The 22,369-nt window shown below is 40.2% G+C and overlaps 1 protein-coding gene across 3 annotated transcripts in view; it reads right to left on the bottom strand.

Annotated features, from left to right (window-relative positions):
* The window catches only part of LOC5510291 (midasin-like), a 78,830-nt gene extending 56,724 nt beyond the window's left edge, over positions 1-22,106 (bottom strand). For all 3 annotated transcript variants that reach the window (XM_048721436.1, XM_032379446.2, XM_048721437.1), the window contains exons 1-27: positions 21,889-22,106; positions 19,481-20,422; positions 18,425-18,769; positions 17,093-17,942; positions 16,483-16,741; positions 15,881-15,985; positions 14,879-14,992; positions 14,454-14,525; positions 14,151-14,226; positions 13,001-13,163; positions 12,333-12,441; positions 11,812-11,990; positions 11,112-11,203; positions 10,703-10,819; positions 9,811-9,957; positions 8,816-8,960; positions 8,150-8,438; positions 6,973-7,114; positions 6,257-6,535; positions 5,905-6,031; positions 5,682-5,751; positions 4,452-4,849; positions 3,568-3,779; positions 2,663-2,785; positions 2,066-2,128; positions 1,033-1,167; positions 354-461 (exon numbers count right to left, since the gene is read on the bottom strand). In XM_048721436.1, coding sequence (XP_048577393.1) covers positions 354-461; positions 1,033-1,167; positions 2,066-2,128; positions 2,663-2,785; positions 3,568-3,779; positions 4,452-4,849; positions 5,682-5,751; positions 5,905-6,031; positions 6,257-6,535; positions 6,973-7,114; positions 8,150-8,438; positions 8,816-8,960; positions 9,811-9,957; positions 10,703-10,819; positions 11,112-11,203; positions 11,812-11,990; positions 12,333-12,441; positions 13,001-13,163; positions 14,151-14,226; positions 14,454-14,525; positions 14,879-14,992; positions 15,881-15,985; positions 16,483-16,741; positions 17,093-17,942; positions 18,425-18,769; positions 19,481-20,422; positions 21,889-21,996 — 5,769 coding nt within the window. In that variant the 5' untranslated portion in view covers positions 21,997-22,106. The remainder of the gene's footprint in view (positions 1-353; positions 462-1,032; positions 1,168-2,065; positions 2,129-2,662; positions 2,786-3,567; positions 3,780-4,451; positions 4,850-5,681; positions 5,752-5,904; positions 6,032-6,256; positions 6,536-6,972; positions 7,115-8,149; positions 8,439-8,815; positions 8,961-9,810; positions 9,958-10,702; positions 10,820-11,111; positions 11,204-11,811; positions 11,991-12,332; positions 12,442-13,000; positions 13,164-14,150; positions 14,227-14,453; positions 14,526-14,878; positions 14,993-15,880; positions 15,986-16,482; positions 16,742-17,092; positions 17,943-18,424; positions 18,770-19,480; positions 20,423-21,888) is intronic.
* Positions 22,107-22,369: the final 263 nt, after the last annotated feature.

Genomic DNA, 22,369 nt, shown 5'->3' with positions numbered 1-22,369 from the left:
CTCTTAAGTCATCTTCCAATTTCTTCCAATAGACACGCTGCTTTCACAATTTTAAAATTATTTCGCGTTTTCCGTTGAAAATCATTGGAGATTGTTACGCAATCGACCGGTCGATTACGTAACAATCTCCGATGATTTTAAACGGAAAACGCGAAAAATATTTCAAAATATTGAAAGCAGTGTGTCTATTGGAAGTTTCTTTGAGGATGTGATCGATAATTTAGAGCGGATGGCCTGTTAAATATCTCGGATTCTAATAGATTCTTTTGTCTTTTAACGGTTGAGGTTTCCGTCGGACCTCCGCAAGTAAACTGGTGACAATGCGGCTTTAAGTTGTATAGACAGTCATGTACCCTGGTGTTGAAGGTTATCATACTATGCAGTATGTCTCGGTGGATTTGCGGATACATGGACTGGGTGATGAACATCAAGTCCTCCATGGACAGCGCCTCAACGTATACCTGGCAAATAATTCCAAAGTCACTCTTATGCAATCTTTTTGTATAGGAACCAAATCCGATAAGTTTGGGCCAAAATAAGATTCGAGTTGAAAACCTCTGGCGTATTTAAAGCAGGCGAACTCTTAAGCTAAGTTCAAACGTCGTATTATCCATGAGCCGTATTCAATGCGAATACATGCAAATGAATCGAGTCGATTGTTTTCTCTTCATTTGCATGCAGTTGCATTGAATACGACTCATGGATAATACGACGTTTAAACTTAGCATCAGATATTATAATTTTTGTTAAAAAAATTAAAAGATCGCACAATTTTTTTGCAAGCATAATTCAATTTTGTCTTTTTTACTTTTGTTAATGTGTGAATCTGCTGGAATATATGAGTGCATCATATGTTTTAAATATAATATTTGTATGAAACTTTAAAAAAACGGTATAAATCTGTCGACTGCCTGTGTGAACCTGTTACGTACTTATGTGAATCTGCTGAATACATGTGTAAATCTGTTAAATATTTGTGTAAATGTATACATGTATAAATATGTTGGTCACCTGTAAAAATATGTGGCGTACCTGAGTAAATCTGTTGAGGAATGACTTGGGGAGACCTTTCCTTCCTCCGCCCTGGTTTAGTGGGTTCTGGCACGCAAACATCCTCGTCTTTTCGTGCTGTACATTAAAGCTCATGCCTAACTCCGGAATGTAAACCTACAAATTAGAAAGAGAAATGAAACGTTAGTAGAGTAATCAAAGAAGTGGCAGGCGAGGAGGTAAAACACATGGGAAAAAGTGTGTGCCACCTCATTCGCAAATACAGGAAATGTCATAGCTTTTTATCCCCGGACAAGATAATAATACACTATAATCACTAGTTTTTCTTGGATACTTAATAGCGCATGCCAGTTTGTTTATATTGCATTGGATAGCAAGGGTAATAGACAAGTAATTGTAAAACAGTATGAAAAAGCAACAACCAAATACTGGCAGTTGATTAAAGAGTGCTACCGTGGCCACCTTGGCTGTTTTGCGAAGTAAATAAAAAAGGATGCGACGTGCTATATGATACGACACGGGCTACCGTGGCCACTTTGACAATTCAGTGAAGTAAGCCAAAAAGGATGCGAGAAACGTGCCATCTGATACGACGCGCGCTACCGTGGCCACCTTGTCAGTTTTGTGAAGTAAGCCAATGAGGATGCGAGAAACGTGCTATCTGATAAGACGCGCGCTACCGTGGCCACCTTGGCTGTTTTGTGAAGTAGACCAATAAGGATGCGAGAAACGTGCTGTTCTGATACAACGCGCGCTACCGTGGCCACCCTGGCTGTTTTGCGAAGTAAATGAAAAAGAATACAAGGAAAGTGAAATCAGATTGAAATGAACTCCTAAACACCCAGTATTTAAAAAAAAACGTTTTAGTTGGCATCAGAAGTTTCAATCAAAACTCTGATTTTTGAATGCTACTTGGCTCTAAATCTTGGCGGCCACGGTAGCCCACGTTGAGCTATAAGAATTTCAAAAGAATTTCATTACCAAATGTGAATAGCCACAATAATCAATAAGTCAATCCTAAATATAAGTTAGAAGTAATGTAGGAGAAACAAACCTCGGCCCTATGGTCCAGACAGGCGTTGAGTCCTTCCAAGACAGATTGAGAAGCCAAGTTAAGCTGGACAAGAAGAAAAAAAGTTACAAAATAAACAAAAATGTAAGATTGGGTATAGCTAAGGCATCAAGCGGTTAAAGAGTTTTAGAAAGCAGAGAAAGCGGCTGATTAAGAGCAGCTTTTGGGATATATTTGTTTGAATTTTGTAATTGAAGTATAAAACTTTGTTTTGAGATGGTTATTTCGAGATTTCTTCACATAATTTGTCTTCAAATATGACATGAAAACAATAGCACAGGTGCGGCTGACAACGAATCTGCAAACTTTCATTTTTTTATTTTTTTAATCAAGGTAAGAAAAAGCTATTGATGGTTTTTAAATCATTTTTCATAGTTTGAAGTTTACTGAGACAAAGCGCTTTTCACAGTACCACAAAGATATCATGGCCCTCTTTTTTATCAAAGCAGCGATCGCCTTGCTATCCCTTCCTTATCGAGTAGCATCCAGTGTCCCACCCGTCTTTAACATTCTTCGTAGTACCAGATACCTAGTACGGCTCAATGTTTAATTAGCCTGCAACAGCCTGACTATCCTTACCTCATCGAGTACGACCCAGTGTCCCGCCTTAAGCGCTCTCAGCAATGGTCCATCCCTCCAGCAGAACTGCCCAGGTTCTCCACCCTCCATGGGAAGATCAGCCCCAAACAAGTCTGTGATGTCCTACAAGGTCAAGAGGCAGGATGGGTTACCAACATAGTCTTATAAGCGTAGACAAAAAAAGTGGTCCCACTGCTGCCAGTCTCTTGAGTATGATTTGTTTTCCCAAGATAAGTTCGAGGCCTGACTAGTTTGACCCCTAGGTTTCCTACCGACCCTTAGGCCTAAGGCAAACATCTTATTTTTCAAGTACAGTCCCAAACGCAAATACATGGAAACTAAGATGAACCAATCGACTCGGTTTATTTTCATGAATTGGCCTTAGGCCCCAAGAACTAAGCGTAAAAGCAATACGGCAGTAAACTTTATGATAGAAGCCGCCACATTAGTCGTTCATGTGCTAGTTTCACTTCAAATTTCTGTCGCTCTCCACAGGAAGGTTTTTTTTATCCAATTATTAGATTTAAAGTAGCAGTGAATTATACAAGTGGAACTAGAAAATACCCACTTGATAGAGAGACCAATCAAAGTTGGGTCTACTCAGTCGATCAAACTTGTGGAATCACGGTTGGCCCAGTCTGTTAGCGCGTCAGCGTGTGGGGCCTCTCACCTCTGCTGAAACGGGTTCAACCCCCGGTCGAGACATGGAAAGTATCTTTCTGTTTCTCGACCTGGAGTTTGACTTGTTGAACGTATGTAAGCTTACTGGAAGCTTGTGTTCCTGGATTCTCCAGGAATTGACGTTCTTAATACATAATAGGATTAAATGGAAAGCGCTTAGGACATTGTTTGTGTATAAGCGCTATATAAATGCTATATATATATAAATATAATTTTTAACTAACCGTTTGCTCGGAAAGGTTAATCCTGACGAGTTCATGTCCCGAAGCCTTGGCGATGGCGGACACAAGGCTCGTCTTTCCGACTCCAGGAGAGCCCTCCAGCAATATGGGCCTTGGAAGCTGAAGGGCCCTTAGTATGCGCGTAGCATTCTGGGAAGTTGTAGGGGCGCTGAGGGCATATGTGACTGCAAGGTCTTCTGGGATAGGTTTGGGACCTGAAATTATGACAACAACGATTACACGATCAGACTTCAGCAAGACTGAATCATTTGCAACCTTAGCGACCATTCTCGACAATTTACCAGTTTTTCCTAAAAAAAAACGGTCCTATTATTCTACATACATTCATTCAAGCATACATATTAATATAATTAATATATATCTATTTCAAATAAGGTTGCATTCGGAGAATCTGTGTACCATAACCCGCAGTGCTCCATGGGTATCAATTCAATAAGCAAATAAGCGTAAACAAAATACAAATCCAGGTTTCAAAAGCTGTAGAATTCTTGTTTTTGTTCTTATAATCATTCACATGGCTTTCAGATACAAGGATTCAGCCGTTTATACGCTACCCATGAACCACCGCAGGTCACGACACATGGATTCTCGAGTGCAACTTTTTTCGAAATTGGTGTATATCTAAATTTAAAGTTACAGTTCTTGTTCAGGCAGCGCTGTTTAGACAAGGAGAATTTATCTACAAGCCCTGTGTAGTTCTTGCGTATGTATGCGATGATAATTTCATATCGCAAATTGCTTATTGCTTATTCTTTGCGATGTTCATGTTTTTGTTGGATAGTTGTTGCCTCTTACGATATCAAGCAGGACTTTCAAAAGCGAAATAGAAGCCCTGACAGAAAAAAATAAATATCATATTTCCATACCCTTTGGAATGAAGAATGGAGAGATTCCAAACATTTCAGCGGCTCTAACAGTAGCGTCATGTCCACTGCCATCTGCCAGATCGCCCAAGCCAGCCATCTGTTTTTCCAAGAAATCCAAACACATTTTCCTGGCTTCGTATGGTGACGTCATAGAAGACCCAAAACTTGATACACCAGCACCAAGCGAGTCCAGAAAAACCAGACATGCGCCGTGGATATACGCAGTGGGAGGATCGAGGACCGATCTGATTGGCTGAGACTGTATGGACACGTGTCCGTCAATCTCCATATGATCTTCACTGACCGTTCCCTCGGGGTGGATGGTGGACTGGAGACTAGAGCAGCACGTGTTGATGAAGGACACCCAAGAAAGAAGATCCCGGATGCTGAAGACAAACCTAAGACCGGCGACAAATTCTTCTTACTAGTGGTAATAAACTCATTTATACGAAGAAGAAGATTTGGGTGTCAGATTTGGGGGGTACTTCGATAGAGGCGTAAAAACACGGCGAGGACGCTGATCCTTGTAACCAATTACTTACATAAACAAACACAAAGAAAAATCTACAAAGAACACCCCGAATCAATACAGACTACGAATCATTGATATGTGAAGCACTTTGATTACAATAATCGTTTTTTTTTTTAATTTGGTTACCAACAAATTAAAGTTCTGCTGCACACTTCCAAACCCTCGGTTTCACATACAAATCCCACAGGCACCCCATTAATGTATTCGGATAACAGCTTATTTAAGCCAAAGCTTGGAAAACAAGTAACCAACATTTTTTTTTTGAACGAGTAGTAGGAAAAGCAAAATGATTATCCGAGGACTCGACCGAATAAAAAAATGCTTCTATGAAGACAAATAGAGTTTCAAAATTCAAAGAAACATACGACCAGGGCCTTATTTCTACTCTCCTGGACACAGAAACCAACGCTCGGCCGTAAAACTTGGCATTTTCAAGTCGAAGTTTGAAGGAAAAAAACTGCTGAAATGTACCAGAACGCAATCTTATGTCGGGGTTTATAATAATCTTGTTTTCGCGCCGTTATCGTTATCATCGCGCTCTTTATATGATCCCACTCCATCGCAAACGATCGCAGCTAATTTGACCGTACGATCGCAACTGATCGCGGTGTGGACTGGTTTCCATATGATCGCACATGATCGCAGGGCGAGTTTCCAAAACTCCTTAAGGTTCTAATTACGACGCGTATAATATATACCTTTTGCCAAAATCAGCTGCGTGAAACCATTCGATAAAGTCCATCATTGCTTCGCCGAAACCAGATGATCCTGAAATACAAGGAAATGTTTGAATGTGCGAAGTTGTGGTATGAGAATACGACAGCGCGCATGCGTTCATATATAAAAGGCCAGTTTAATTTCTCAGCCCACCACGCGTCAGGTAAGCTGGATCAACGGAATGATAAATTAATCACTTCTCACCAGTGCTGCTAGTTGAGAGGGTGATCCCCGGGGTAAGATTGTGATCTATGATGCTGATCAAGTCTTCTCTGTTGTCAGTTGATGGGCACCAGATCTCGGTGAACCTGTTTCTCAGTGCGGGCGACAGCTAGACAAGTTGTAAAAGGATTTTATTAAACAGCTAGGGTGCTAGGCGCGCCCTCATTGGTTTATTATGGGGGGGAACAAACAGAAACAACGCGACAATTCGCGATGAAACATTTTCTTAAAACACTATATAATAACCATCTTATTGTCGTTGCTTGCTTGAGTAAAAATTATTGAGTCAATAGGATCCCTGTTTCTCAGCTATTTCCTTTTATTCTGCTATTACCTCTTTCTTGCCGAAGTCGCCTCCTGGATTCATCGTGGACACCACTCGGAACTTCTCATGGGCAACCACCACATCCACGTCCCTGTTCCCCACCCCCTCCCCCTCAGACCCCTTCTCGGCAAGCACCAGGGTCCTCTCGGGCTCCAACACGCTGTTGAGCCTCTCGAGAACTGAGTCATCAGCCAATGAGATCTCGTCCACAAGAAACATGGCCCCGCCCTTCATGGCCAGCACCAGGGGTCCGTCACACCACTCGAAGAACTTCTGAACCTTGTCGTCCTGGAAACGAGGAAGAGAGATAATCTTAAAAACTCTGAATACTGTGATATGTTATAATTTTGGACAATAGGGTTATCCACAGATGATCATATCCTTTAGGAACAAAAAAGCTGCTTTAATTATAGGAAGGATAAATGTTAACAGTGACTTTGTTTGCTACTGAAATGAATCTTCTCGTTGATTCTTTGCGGTAGTGACAGATCCGTCACACAAGACTATCATGGTGATTGCGTTATCGTTGCGTGACCATCATAAGAATAAGCTGGCCGTTGCGTGATTATAATCGGAGTAAGCTGGCCTTCGCGTGACCATCACAGAAATAAGCTTTGCGTGACCATCATAAGAATAACGTGAGCGTTCCGTGATCACACATACTAACTATTGCGTGACCATCAAAGCAATTCAGCACACGCTGAATAGCCACGAGATGGTTTTACCTGTTCCTGTTGGGATCTCTGTCTGACCGGTCTAAGTCCGCCGAGAAAGTCGGACGACTCCGAGTGCATGTGACAGTTGACAGAGAAGAGGTTCTGCTGAGTCAGCGCCGCAAATAGTTGGCAGATAGTGGTCTTGCCGCATCTAAGAGATACAATAATCACAAATACACAGTGTTTAGTTTTTTTTATTCACAGCGGCTTAGTGCAATCAGGGAGGTGTGGGTACTGGAAAAAAAAATGCATAATTCTAGCCTACTTGCAGGCGTTTACCTCGAGTTTTCCACTATCCGTTTACACTCAATAGAGGTACCTCAGTATAAGATACAACAAGCAATGGTACTCGCCAAATTTTCATCTTCAGTTGAGTACCAGCTTTAAAAAATATATGGGGCTACTAAATGGTATTCTTGGAGTTATTCTTGGAATTGAAGTGATTTTGTAACTCGGTAAGTGCAACAAAACCTAATGGAATGAGCTCTTGAGGGACACTACCATCGTGTGGCTTGATATTCCTCGATAGCCAATCAGCCAAAATTTGCACAAACCGGCGCTGCGAAACGTTAGCGACTTATGTACGTACTGCCATTCACGACGCCATAGCAGCGGCGAATCCAGGACTTCTCGAAGGCACCAACACATGAAACGTAAGGCGACAGTAACATTTTTGGAATGTATCCTCCCCACAGGATTCGCCACTACATGGCGTGGACGTGCGAACTCTCGTCAATATTTTTCAACAGCGAAACCGCTTTCTGGCTTCCTTTATTTAAACTTTTTTTAAACTATTTAAATTGGAATTTTTTTGTTGACTTCATATCAACAATCCCCTTAGGGACGCTCAAACGCTTCAATGTTCCAGCGTAATGTATTCAAGCTACTTGACTTCGCACACTTCTTGTTACCGGGTAAAATATTTTCTTTCCTGTTTTTCTGATGATTGTATTTCTGCCTGTCAGTATTAGAAATAAACGACGCTGGCCCATGTGCGATACCCCTCAACGCTTGTTGTTGCTGTTTATATTTAAACTAGAAATCTTTTCTATTCGCCTGATAGCGAAAGAGAACAGAACATATTTGGTGTTTTTTATTTTGGTCAGCGCCCTACGGAGAAGTGGCGTGATTCGACACGATGCAAGCGATAGCAGCAGCATGTTGAAAACATCAGTACCCAGCTTACCCAGTTTCACCGACAAGTAAAACAGGTTCGCCAAACTGTAACGCTCTCCAAACAAGTACGGCCAGCCTCCGCATGTTGTGTGTCCAAACGACGTGTCCGAAACCGGGAACCTTTTGTCCGATAACGCGATCTAGTATACTGCTGGCCGAAAGCGGGATGTTGACGCCGGCTGAATCGTCGCCAAACAAGGCCTGTGGGTTGAGTTTGCGCTTGAAATTGTGCTCCATTACCTCTCGGATTACTTGACATTCATCGGGATGTCGACAACGCCCAGACAGAAGCATGTAGCCTAAAAAAATAGAACAGTAAAAAAGAATTAAGTGTTATTTAAAAGAAAGCACAAAAACAGTCAAAACATGCGGAATAACCGACATTCATTCAGGTTGATTGTAATTGGACTATATTTCAGATGAATACTACATTGGGGTTGCACGTTTCTGATTCTTTAAGGTTTCAATGCAGGCTGAACTTTTACTCTAAAATAACCTTGAAATCCTCTTCACATTTATTCATCTTGGAAATTTATTTATTTATTTTAACTTATTTATTTGTGTTTTTTTTAATACAAGCGTGCCACTTTAAGACTACTTCACCTAGTTACCAATGATATTGCCCCCCTCCCCCCCCCCCCCCCCCCACACACACACACAATTACAAAATACTTACCATCTTGAGCAAGATGATGCTCCCAGTCATGGAACCCATCACCTACATCCGGGGTCTTGCTGTATCTTTCGGCCCACCGGAACAGATCTCGCAGCGTGATGAAGCCTTGTTTACCAGCAAACACGCTTGTGCTACGGCGCCTCGCCTATCAATACAATATTAATTTAAACCTTGTGTTGATTTTTTTTACCTGATTTCATCACGCTCAGTTTTTCTACGGCCTGTCTATTTTATTCTAGTCATACCACCTAGTTTTTTCTAAGGCTTGTCTGTAGTTTTTTTTTCTAGTAATACCACTTAGAGTTCAACAGCTTGCCTACAGTCTTTCTAGTCATACCACTTTTTTCTCTACAGTTTGTCTGTATTTCTTACAGTTATACCACCTAGTTTTTCTTACAGGTTGTCTGTATTTTCTTTCTAGTCATACAACCTTGATTCTCTACAGTTTGTCTGCAATCTTTCTAGTAATACTAGCTAGTTTTTATACAGATTGTCAGTAGTTTCTCTAGTCATACAACCTAGTTATTCTACAGCTTGTCTACAGTTTTTATAGTAATATCAGCTAGTTTTTCTACAGATTGTCAGTAGTTTCTCTAGTCATACGACCTAGTTTTTCTACAGCTTATCTTCACTCTTTCTAGTGATACCACCTAGTTTTTCTAAAGCTTGTCTTCTGTCTTTCTAGTTATACCACCTAGTTTTTCTACAGCTTGTCTTCAGTCATTCTAGTCATACCACGCAGTTTTTCCTACAGCTTGTCTAGTCTTTGTAGTAATACCACCTAGTTTTTCTACAGCTTGTCCGCGATCTTTTTTAGTCATACCACACAGGGGAGTATGGAGAAGTTACAAAAAGGAGGAACCGAAGCAAGAGAATCGAGAGAAGGGAGCCGGAGTCCTTGTTCTTCCGTGGATTTCCTAATATTGCTTGTTAATTATAAGCCAAATGTCTGCTCGGTTCACCCCTAGATCCGCCCCTGCCACCTGGACACAAACCTGCAGGTCGAGGAGCACCGACACAAGTTTCTTGGCGTATGACATAGGAAGGCTCCCTCTTTCGTGAAGAATCACTTCAAGCTCCTTGCTCGGCAGCTCGTCAAAATGGAGCTCAACGAAACGGTTACGGAACGCACGGGACAGTACCTGGAAATGAAAATGATTATCAAGAAAAGCAATAGTTACAAGAACGAATAGCCACAAAACTCGAAATATGTTTTATAGTGCGAAGTTACTGTAGTCATCAATACCAAGTTTTGAGAAAGCTAGCCAATCAAAATACGAGAATCACATCTTTCATTGACATGTCATAACTAGAAGGATTCTGTCGCTCTTTGATGTACACTGAAGTATTTTCTCGCTGATTGTGTGTTGAAATTTGTAAAGATCGGATATAATGCTTTCTACACTCTTTTTTATTGGTTTACATTGAACAAATGCGCGAGTCGCATTGGAGTTTCCCATATAACGTTTTATTTTTCTGACAAACAATGTTGATTTAAATTGAATGCGAGTCTTATACAGATCGTTAATATCTGATCCACATTTGAGTCCTCATTGAAATGGGTCTAAGACGTCGCAGTCCAAGGTTGCTTCACCCTTTTCAGATTAAATAACGTTACCTTTATGAACCTTTTTAGCCTTCTCGAGATGGAAAACAACTAGCTGAGACATGCATTGTGGTTGTTTATACTGATAAGGATTCAGTAAATCTCTCAATCTAGATCACCATCCCCAAATGGTGTCCAAAATCCAAACGACGCGTTATCCACAAAGAATAAATTTCAAGAAGGGAAGGCCAATTTTATACACCTTAGCTCAATGCCGAGTCATACAAAGGATGTTTATTTGGATTTTATGCCACGCAAGTTTTCTGGGGCTTGAGACACACCTTGCGTCCTCCGTACTGTCCCGGAGGATTCTGGGTAGCGAACAGCATGAACTTGGGGTGCGCTTTGACAGTCTCTTGTGTCTCCGGAATAAACAACTCACGGTTATCATCGAGAAGCTGAAACGATACGAACGAATTTATGAATTCTTGGGTAACCCTTAAAGCCGCATTGTCACCAGTTTACTTCCGGAGGTCCGACGGAAACCTCAACCGTTAAAAGAGAAAAGAATATATTAAAATGCGAGATATTAAACAGGCCAACTCATCGGAGTTTGTTACGTAATCGACCGGAAGTAAACTGGTGACGATGCGGCTTAAATACCTGCTTTTGAAAAGGTTGACTCTCAGCTGGGTACTTCGCTCTTATGTCGATAGGTGAGGGGTTGGGGCTAAGGGTTAGCATACTTACCCTGTTCAACGCTTCTAGTACATCAGTGGGTGCGAGATTAAGCTCGTCCAGGATTATCCAGTAGCCTTTTCTCATGGCGTCTACCAACACACCTGACAAACATAAAGGAGTACATGATGTGTTCATTATGTCTAAATAAGTTTAAGACAAAAGAAGGAGCTTACGGGAACATAATTCAGTTCATGTTTTCATGCAGGGATACTTGGGTCTGAATTCAGGCTCAATCTCAAAGTTATACAAAAATACAAAAAGATACTGCTTGTCTTAATGTTTAATAACACATTACCTACAACCACAGGGCCGTAGCAAGGGGTGGGGCACTGGGGGCACGTGCCCCTCCAATATTTTCAAAAATATAAGAAAATGACCAGTAGGGGCGTGGCTGTGGCCCCTCGATATTTTCGTCATGTTTCTGTATTTTTCCCCTCCAATATTTTGAGGCCTGCCACGGCACTGCACCACGTTTTAAACGGTAAACGAAATAAACACATTTATCCTTTTATATTGTTATTCCTGGCTGAGAAAATAGGCATGATCGCAACCAGGGAGTTATACCTCTGAGCTGCGAGCTGGACCCTTAGTATGTCAAGCCTTAAATCTTATCCAAAGGCACAACAGAAACTGAACAAAGGCAGGAATCCATTATAAGGAAATGACCCAGCTCTTCAAACAAGGGGTAGTTGTATATTGTTTACAGTACCTTCCTTGAATACGAGCCTGCCGTTCTGGTCAGAGGTATAACAGCCAATATATTCCTGGATGTCCGTGTGCTCGTGGTTGTTGATGCGCACGCAATGATTCCCGGATGTGCTGGCTAACCACGTGATCAGGCTGGTCTTCCCCACAGATGTCTCACCCTGGAGGAGGACTGGGAAGGACCTTGAAGAATGACAAATAAGGAGGCGTCAAAAGAGATAGTAAGGAGGACCTGAATGGAGGTCAAGTTAACACATGCCTAGTGGAAATACAATAGGAGGATATGAATTGAAGTCAAAAGGCAATAGAATTGTAAGGAAGCTCTAAATGGAAGTCAACTTCACATGTGCCCAGTGGGAATAGAATAGTAAGGAGAAAATGAATTGAATCATGTTCACGTCAAAAGAGAACAGAAGGGAAAGTGAAGTTCACACGTGTCAAACGGAGTAGCATCAAGATCAAGCAAAAATCGAGTCAACGATCATTTTGGAAGAGTAACCGCGAACAAAGGATAACATTTTTTACCTGCCGCTGACCACTCTTGCCAAGTCTCGCAAATTCTCCTTGACAGTTCGCGTCAGTACATAGTGAGATGGTACTTCTGGCGGCTTCTGTCCCATTGCCACCCAGAAACCTATCAAAGGAAGGAAACAATATTAGATTATGTTGAAAACGCTAAACACATAACTCTTGCAGAAAAAAAAAGAAAGCATTGATTCTGCGCCGTCAACCACTTTTTAGCATGGTTTTGCTACAAGACCCATTAAATTGAAGAACCGAGGAAAGAATGGGCAAATTTAATGATTCCAATGTGAATTTAAAACCTTCACAGCTCATTATTTCCAAATAGGCGCATGAATTGTTGTAAAGGCTCCGAAGCACTGCTTACAAATGGACAAAAAAGTCTGAAAAAAGTCTAACAAAGTCTGCTCTACTTCTTAAAAGAGGATGGACAGTTTGTTTATCAAACAAACTACAAAAAAGGACGAGTGTAATGAATCCGAGACTCAAAGAAAATCAGGGATTTTATTAGGCCCCGGCTACTTTTTAAAAAAAGTTGACTTAAGTTTTATTTGAACTAAAAAAGATAAAATAACTTCCACCCCCTACTTATCAATCTCCACCGCCTACTCTGAAAGTAAATGAAAGCCCTGAAAATTAAAGAATTAGACTTTATTTCCTTAAAAACAAACCTTCAAAATTGACGAAGTCCTGTGAGCCTTCCTTCGGTTTGGGCAGCGGTTGATTCAGAAGGCTGGCAGCATTCACGTGACCCAGAATGTGTGTGCGAATGAGGCTGAGCACAACTGGATGCGAGGAGCGGTCCAGCTGAGTTAGGAAACTCAGACAGAAGCCCTAGAAAACAATGATGAGGCCTCTTAAAGAGGTTACCTTATCACACATTATTTTCGCGTCACTTTAATTTCGTGAATTTCCCGTTTTTTAAAAAACTCGCGAAAATAAAGTGATTGAAATATTGTCCCGATAATTGGGAAGCGCTAAAATCAAGTGAGTACACAAAAAGCCTTTGGGTGAAAAAACATGGCAATTTAATCAGCTTTATAGAAACACCTTGTCTATTTTGTCCTTAATGTACATATAGTACCGTAAGGGGTTGAGTTGGACAATTCTGAACTGTATTTAAAGATTTTTTGTGGAACTAAATTTAGCCCACGCATGTTTTTGTTATGATTTTGTTACACTTTTGATGATAAAAGCACATTTTATTTTTACTTGTTTTCCTCGATATTATTGTCCCAAAATCGCGAAAAAAAGTGTCGCGAAATTTTGACGTCGCGAAAATTAAGTGTAATAAGGTAGTAGGTGTACAAATTAGTGATAGCTTAGTGTTTGCTTCGACACTATTCAGGTTTAGGCCTGGATTAAACAGATATCGAAGTTGATGAGAGTCTATGACAGAACCAAACTCTTATACTCGTTTGATTTCACACTCTCAGACTCTCTTTATCCTCATCGACTCTCATTCACTGTGAACATGTTCAAATCCAAAATGAAAGCTAATACAGTATAAAAAAATAAATACAGGATTTCTGAAACCATAAGTCGATCTAATGTTAATTTTGTCCAAAAAATAAGATCATTTTTTTACTGAAAGTAGACTCTTTCTAAAAGTCTTGCCCACTCCCACAAACTCATATCGTTTGATCGCAATCTTAAGACAGCTAAAGAGAGTGTAAAGCTCTCATCTCTGCCTGGTCGTGAATTAAGTCCTGGTAGGTATTATTAATAAGTGTGAGAAACTTTGCATTGATGCAGGTGATTTCATGTGAAGATATATACATAAAGAATCTCCTTACACTTGATTGTTTTTATCCAACTTACCTCATAGATAGACCTGACTGCGTTTCCATGTGGATTTGTTGAAGCATAACGCAGTGCACGGCACAAAGTGCGCAGACTATGGATAAAATAAATTGACATTCAAAACTTGTCACTATACAAACAACCATTTACATAAACAATCAAATATCAAATACAGATAGTATACATTTGATCATGTGATATAATGGGCCGCCATGTCGTAGACATCCTTGGTTACATGTATATATAGTGCCTGCTATAGACATCTAACGACATTGGTGTAAATTTTATAACCAAATAAAGATCTGTGTGGGACACCATTACCTGTAATGAGGCTTGTGCCCGGTACCATCTGTCAGTTTTTCACTTGCTTCCCGCCGCACTTTTAAATAGAATCTAAAAAAAGTACAATGCAAAACGTAGGTGTCATAAAAAATGACCCAATACGCATTACATTAGTAAAATATTTTCATTATTATCATTATTCTCACTCAAACAAATCTTAATTTACATCTTATACCTTACAATACAACATCAACTAAGAGGTGGAAGGTGTGCATAGTAATCCAGAACTAATAAAACATTAACTACAAGAGTCGAAGAATCTGAAGGTACACAAAGTGATTCACCACTAGACAGTACAACCATTAGCTATGAGGGATAGACTGTTAAGGTAGTCCACCACTAAGAAATTACCTAATAAGACAACAACTGCGAGATAGAGTAGAAGAAGTAGATTCGCTAGTTACCTAACAATTCCATCCACCACAGCAGCAGAGAGTGATAGACTTTTTAGGTAGTCCACTACTAGGATCTTCAGATCGCTCAAATCCTCCAGCTCATCCACAAAGATCTCTGTAAACCTGAAAACAGCAAGATGAGGATGAGGTTCATCCACTAAAGCCCTGTGCAAGCATTGCTGCCGAGACGTTGTCCCAGCAATGCTGGCGCAGTTTGAACACCATATTGGGAGGTGCTGGCTGGTGCTGGCGAAATTTTGATTGAGTTCAAACTTTTGGCCAACACTTCGCCAGCATTTCCTTTGTCTACTGGTCATTTGAAAATATCACAGCTTTGCTGGCGCAGTTTGCACACAAACCCAGCAATGCTGGTCTCATTTGCATAGCTCATGTTTTTTCTGTCGTTACCGCATCTATAAATAACGAAAATGTCACAAATGTTTGCTCACGAAATTGGTAAATGACTGACATGTATCATGCAGAATACAATCCCACATTCTACTTTCTTATCATCAGATTATGATGGCCTTAAGACTTCTTCTCCAGACATTTTTTGTTTTATTACAGGTTGAGATTTCATTCCACGTATGAGGTATGCAACTTTATTGTTAAGGAAATTACACACTATACACCCTATACCCTTGTTCCTTTTAATTTTTCAAATCAACATAAAGCTGCAAGGGTGTACCACACAGATCCCTACTTGGTCTTTTGGTTCTGATTCTTGTACACACTTGCCATACTTGTTGTTGTTGTTGTTGTTGTTGTTGTTGTTGTTGTTGTTGTTGTTGTTGTTGTTGTTGTTGTTGTTGTTGCTGTTGTTACTCAATTCAGGCATAGTAAAGTATTAGTTTTGGGGGAACCATATAATTCATTACTCTACGACTGTTTCAGTATTTTGATTGGATTAGTAATTCAATTGAGAAATACTGATCCCTAGCATCTTGAAAATATTTATTGCCCTGTTAGGTCCGCCCTCTAAATAAGTTACCTTACAGGAGTCTATTGTACCTGTTTCGTATTCCTGGTGGAAGGTCTTTTTTACCAACATCAGTGGCAGGGTTCATACAAGCAAATAGACGGAAATCATCGTGTCTTGTCACAGCTTCCACATCACTAGAAGAAGCAAAACTAAATAGGTTAATTTGGTGCCATGTTTTCTTTACCTTTTCCCCTTTTTATATGGAACAACTACAGTTTTGGCTTACCAAATTCTTTTATTACTCTAGCCAAAAGTGGCAATAAGTAAAAATGTATTATACAGTTGTGTTGTCATACAGTACAGAAGGTTGTGCATTTTTCAATTACGAAAATTTCTTGTCACCTCACTTTTGAAAACTTTTGCATTACAATAGTTTTCCAATATTTCGAATCACGAATTTTGCAAATAAAAAAAAAGGAAAAGGAGGAAGAGCAAAACGAAAAGTCTTTTGGCTTTTGGAAAATGTTGCAGATCCTAAACTACTGTAAATAAAGTAGGAGGAAATAGCAAAGACTAATATCAATAATTATGTACTGTATTATGGTAAAAACAGATATTTAAAGAAGCTGCAATTATATGCACAGTTGTCTGTCTAAAATGCATCTGGTTCTACAAAGAGAAGTGTACTTACCCTCTTTCCAATAACACAACAGAGCCAGCAGAACTCTCCAGTAGGCCACTCAGGCACTCCAGCGTCTCGGGCATCGCAAGGTTGATCTCATCAAGAAGCACCCAGTCACCATTACGCACAGCTTTCACCAGCATCCCCTCCACAAATCTGAATGCCAAAGCACTCTCTGCATGCTTCTGCTGCTTGCGGAGCTGCTTGAGTTGTTGGCCCAGTTTTTGCCATTGCGACAGCACATATGCACTGGCCTTTGGAGCTCCAGCTAGAGGGTTTATGACATTGAAAAGTATGACAGTTTTACATAAGTTTCAATGGATGGATTTGCTAGAGCTTATTCTAAAGAATGATAAATTTACTGAAATCCCAAATGGTGCGTTTTTGTACACATAGAGTAGGGCAAAGGGGCAAACATTGTTGAGTAACATGAATAGAAGTGGTGGTTTCAGATGTGGGAGGGGGGGAAAGGTTCTCCAATCCCCACACACAGGATTATGGCATTGACACCTCCTGCAATAGGCAGGCCTAGAGTTAAAAGGTCTGCTACCATTTAAATAATGATTTTTTTCTGTGTCTGGTACCATTTAATTAATTAATTTTTTGCACACTGACTAACCTGAGCCTTTAGCAATTCTTTCAGCAGCACCTTTCAAGGAGTGTGTCATCAGCTTAAAGAGAACCTCCCACTGTGCGTTTGTATAGCACCTTTGCACATGACTCAGAAACTTGACATTTTGTTTCCTACTAAACGTCTGATTGAAGAGCCGCTCAAACTCCTCCTTGACAGGCCGGACAAGCTGCTTCATTTCAACAGGTTTAAACCCACCAAGTAGGTCTGCACTGTCGCTTTGTTGGCTCATGTTGATAACCTTCAAGTTGTGGCCACACTGTGCCGCAAGTGTCTGCACAGATGAAGTCTTTCCAGTTCCTGTTTCACCCACCAGTAGTACCGGTTCTTGTTGGTTTATGCATGCAGCAACCCTTTCAAGCAGTACAAGGGAGTGCCTAGTGTGAGCAAACCTAGGCACCACCGGTTGCACTTCACTCTGGGAACGATTCAATGTTATGCGCCCAACTGTCAAGGAAAGCGGTGACGTGTGAACCTTTGGTTTGTAGTTCGAACAGAAAAACTCTATCTTCTCCTTTGTCAAGCCAAGTTTTGCACCTAGAGCCATCGCCTGGTCAAAGCGGAGCTCCACTTTTGATAACGTCGCACAAAAGCAATCAAGAGCTTCAAGAAACACATCTCTAGCATCCAGCAGCAAGGGTGAATTGGAGGTTACCATGTCAACCCTGCATGCCCATTTCATAAGGTCCCTGGCCGTGCTGAGTCGCTTATCATGTGAGAGGCTGGTATGGGTGGTATCTGCAGTAGCTGAGAGAGTTGGGTCGGATGATACCATGCAGTAGACATCAACTAGCTTGGCCGCCACAGACTCAAGGTTTGGATATTTCTCACAAATTATCTGGAGTTTTCAAGTTTACAGAAGTGAGTAGGTCATACGTAATAGGTGGTAAGGTTATTTAGGCAACTGTCAACCCGGAAACTGTCAACTAGGCAACCATCCTAAATCGTCATCATAATACAGTTGCAACTGTTGCATAACGACTTAGGGAAGTTGCCTAATGGACAGTTGCCTAATAACTTGGTTGACCTAATACTGGTTACCAACGGTAAGATGTAAGATGTGCAGTGTCATTTTTTAAGTAATCATCAATTACTTTAACCAGGAGGATTGCCACCCAATAAAATGTTAATAGGGTGGTGCCCCCCAAAAATGAACAAACTCATGCCTCGAGGTTGAGTAATTGTGCAGTAAAATGAGCCTCGTTACCATTTTAAAAGACGGCATGCCAACTGGACTCCTCTTATGGGGAGCTTTTTTCAATGTTTTGCCCCAAGAATAAGGAAAAACTCACTACCACTGCTCCCATATACAGTACATACCTGGACTAACTCTTCTTTGCTGAGTGGCTCGACATATACCCTTCTCCATAATCTGTCAAGCAATGAAGAGTTGGTATGAGCATAAACAGACAGGCCACCTGATGAGATCCTTTGCGTGGCAAACAACTGAAACCCTGGCACAGCCTTGACGACATTTCCATGTCCAGGAACAGACAAGGTCCTTGATTCCAGTAAGGGAATCAACAAGGACACCACATCCATTGGTGCATAGTCGATATCCTCTAGTAACACCCAGTGTCCATGTATCACAGCACGTAGCAGAGTTCCAGGCTGCCAAACAAACTCTCCTGGCGTGTCAGTGCATACGTATGTACCAAGCAATGACTGAAATAAAAGTTACTAGTGAGGAATTGAGTACAAAGTAGGTGATTAATGGTTAACATTCTACCTATAAAAAGTTTGGCAGTGTCTAACACGATCCAATTACATGATTCTTCAATATAACGTCTTGATGAAATTATTTCTTTTGAATAAATAATCAAATTTTGGAGGCTTGTCACCCTTTTTACAGCTGAACTAGAAGACAGAATACAATGTAGTCAAGTCAAAAACATAGGAATGTGCCTCAGACAGCTGCTATTCAGCTCATGTTTGACCACAGAACACAGCTTATAGATTTGTGGAGGGAGAGAAACCAGAGTCAAGGTAGGGAACAGTAGTATAGTAAGTAATAATGATTGGCATTTAGCCATAACAGATCACACTATGTCAACTACACCACCCAGGTCGCTCTTTAGATAACATTGGAACATACAATATTATCTATAGCAAACATCCAAATTGATTGTGAATGATTTCCTTGGAAAACACAAACTGTACTTTAGCCGAGGGGGTTCACAGCCCTAACCCAATCTGCTTGGAGTGAAATTTAGTAATTATAGAACTTAAAAATTCCATATTTGCCACATGCCATTTGTTTATTATGTATATTAACCCACCCCCTTCCAGGTCCTTAATAGTGGGCGTGTTTTCACCCTTAAGCACCCAAATGTGGGTCCGTTTTTATCAGACATGTTTTTAAAGGATTACACCAACCTTGCCGTCTGTCTGATCTCCAAGCTGCACTTTCATTATCTCTGGAGGAGTGCTCCGGCCACACATACTTGCGACATGTTCCACAAGACAGGTCTTCCCTGACCCTACAGGCCCCTCTAGCAGTACCCCAGACCCTGCCGCCACTGCCAGCACAAGGGAGTGAAGGTTCCTCTGTGTTGACGGCACCATGCTCAAGCAAGAATGTGGGCCTAGTAACGCTTGCTTTTGCAGTGAAGGCAAAATCACACCACAAATGGCAGTATAGTTCCCTGAAAGATCTTCCTTTGTGAAGTATGAATCTGTGTTTTGATCAACATCCATTAAAGGCGGCTCTGATAATTCATTACTGTTCAAATCCTGTTGCTCATCTAAACAAAGCTTCATTCCAGGACTGTTAAATTTCAACATGAGTTTGTTTCTTTCTTCTACTGTGAAAAGCTTGTCAATCAATGTCATTCTATCATTTTCGCCTAGCTCTGAAACCATACTAACCACATGGAAAGCGAGCCATTTTATCTTTGGATGAGAATGGTTTATCAGTGGGAATACAGACCCAAAGTTCCAGCACTCCTTAAATGACTCCAAATCATGAGATAAAAAATTACATGCAGTTTCTAGGATCATAATTATAATATCATCTGTAGGATGTTGTTTTTCAGTGAGCCTAAACATGAAAGAAGGAGTACTGTCAAAATATTGATGCACAAACTCTCTGATGTGATCCATCCTAGGTAACAATAGACTGAGCTCATGGGAGAATATCTCATGTCTTTGGATGTACAAATCCTTCTGATTTGTCTCTATCAGTAACACATGAGTTTGTTGTAGAATCTCAAGGGTAACTGACGTAAAGTTCTTAATGATATGGGGTGCAAGTTTCTTGTTGAACATCTGTTGAGCAAGCCTTTTTAGTAAATACTGCTTGTCTTGGTGGTTCCATGTCTGCAATAAAAATGAATGTTGATGATAAGATTTATGGGTTGAAAAGTTTGAAAAACCTGCTCCTTGTCTGAAAAAGTCTGAAAGTCTGAAAATGTCTGAAAAAAGTCAAACCTTATGCTGTGGGTTCTACAAGGACAAAGAGTGGAAAAGAAGTGGTTAGGGAGTGTTCATTAATTACACCGAGGGGGAGAGGGAAGATTTTTTCTCAAGACACCTTACTGCAATATTTTGAGTACTCTGCAAACTTACACTGAATTCAACTCTACAAAATATTGTAATGGCCTTTTGTCACTCAAAAGCGAAAAACTGTTTTCATTGGCCTACACCAGTGTCCTGTGTGAATTCAGAAATAGAGATTTTTTTTATTGATAGCAACTATTTTTCCCCCAACCCCCCTACCCCTGTCAGAGGCTCAGTATATCACTCACTGGCATAAAATGTGTACAGGGAAAGATTAAAAAAAAAAGAAAGATTGAAGCAAAATCTTTAAGTGTTTTTGATCATTAATTTTCATCACCGTTTGTAAATTAGTTTCTACAGAAATTGAGGTGAAAAATAGATATGGACTAGCATAATTGTCAAAAATCAGGATTTTCCTATTCCGATCAAGGTTGCATCAGGACTTTGGAAATTCAAGATTGAGAGAATTCCAATGAATTCTGGATGATTGGACACTCTGCTACACAAAAGGTGCACAAAATTTGTTCAGTTCCAAATTGAATTAAGTTAATTGAAGCAAGAAGTGGTTTTACACAGCAGATCTGAAAACATCAGAAGTTCTCAGAATACTCCAAATCTTAGTCACTTGCTAAAGATTGTTAATATAATATACACCATTATATACCATCCACGGGGAATATTTTGCAGGAAATTTATAAGGGTTTAAAAGACTTACAGAAAAGGAGCTTTAAACCCTAAATAAGTTTTCATCTTCGAAGTAAATCCAGCCCTACCAATCGATATTAATCAATATTAATAAGTTGATTATTATTGCGTTGTTCCAAGGGGTCAAAAAGTTACTGTTGCATATAAGACTCACTTTGTTTATCTTACCTTGCCTACCTGAGTTTACTTTTCAAAGAAACACAGTCGGTTAAGGATGATACATTTTGACAGAATAGAAGAAATCGATTTCATCAATATAATAAAAAATAGTTGATAATTTCGCTATTTTTCGATAAAACCGATAATAATCGATATTCACACAGTTTCACGCTTTCGATTTCTATTGATTTCCGATATTAATCGATTGATTGATTTTATCGATTACTATTGATAATTATTGATTATCGGAATTATCGATTGGTAGGGCCGGGAAGTAAAGGGCCACAATCTTACTGATGCTCAATAACGGTTTCTCTTCTCGTATTAATGCGGAATGAGCTACATGCGGCAATCTCATCATGTTCTTTAAAACCAGAGGATATTCATTAATGATAATTTGGTAGCAAGGTTTTTTTCCTTACCTTCAAATCTAGGAATGGTACAAGGAGATTGTTCAATTCCTTGTCAACATTTCCAAGACACACAAGCGCAGATCTAAACTCAAACGCGAAATCCTGCGTCATATCCATTTCTGAAGATAGCACAAGCCGCTATTCGTCCAAAACTAACCCATCGCGTTTTAAAAGGAATGTAGAAAAGATAGTACACACAACTCGTACAAACCACGAGGGATTGTTTTGCTGAGCCTGCGATATACAATTTTGTGAAAGCCGCATACTTACACAGGTAACCACAGGTAAACCGAAAAAAAACATAACAAATCGAAATAATGATGATAATAAACGTCCGTCAGAAAGCATGCTGCATATTACAAAATCAATAAGTTTGATTGTATAAATAATACGTTGTAAAACAAATTTACAAATTGTTAAAAAAAACAGTAGTGACATAAAATAGTGGCACTCATGACCTCTTGTTACTAAGATCATTATTGCGCCTTTT

Source organism: Nematostella vectensis, chromosome 14 (genome assembly GCF_932526225.1).
Source record: "Nematostella vectensis chromosome 14, jaNemVect1.1, whole genome shotgun sequence".
In the NCBI taxonomy this organism is placed as follows: Eukaryota; Metazoa; Cnidaria; class Anthozoa; order Actiniaria; family Edwardsiidae; genus Nematostella; species Nematostella vectensis.
This window is presented reverse-complemented; position numbering and strand designations above follow the sequence as displayed.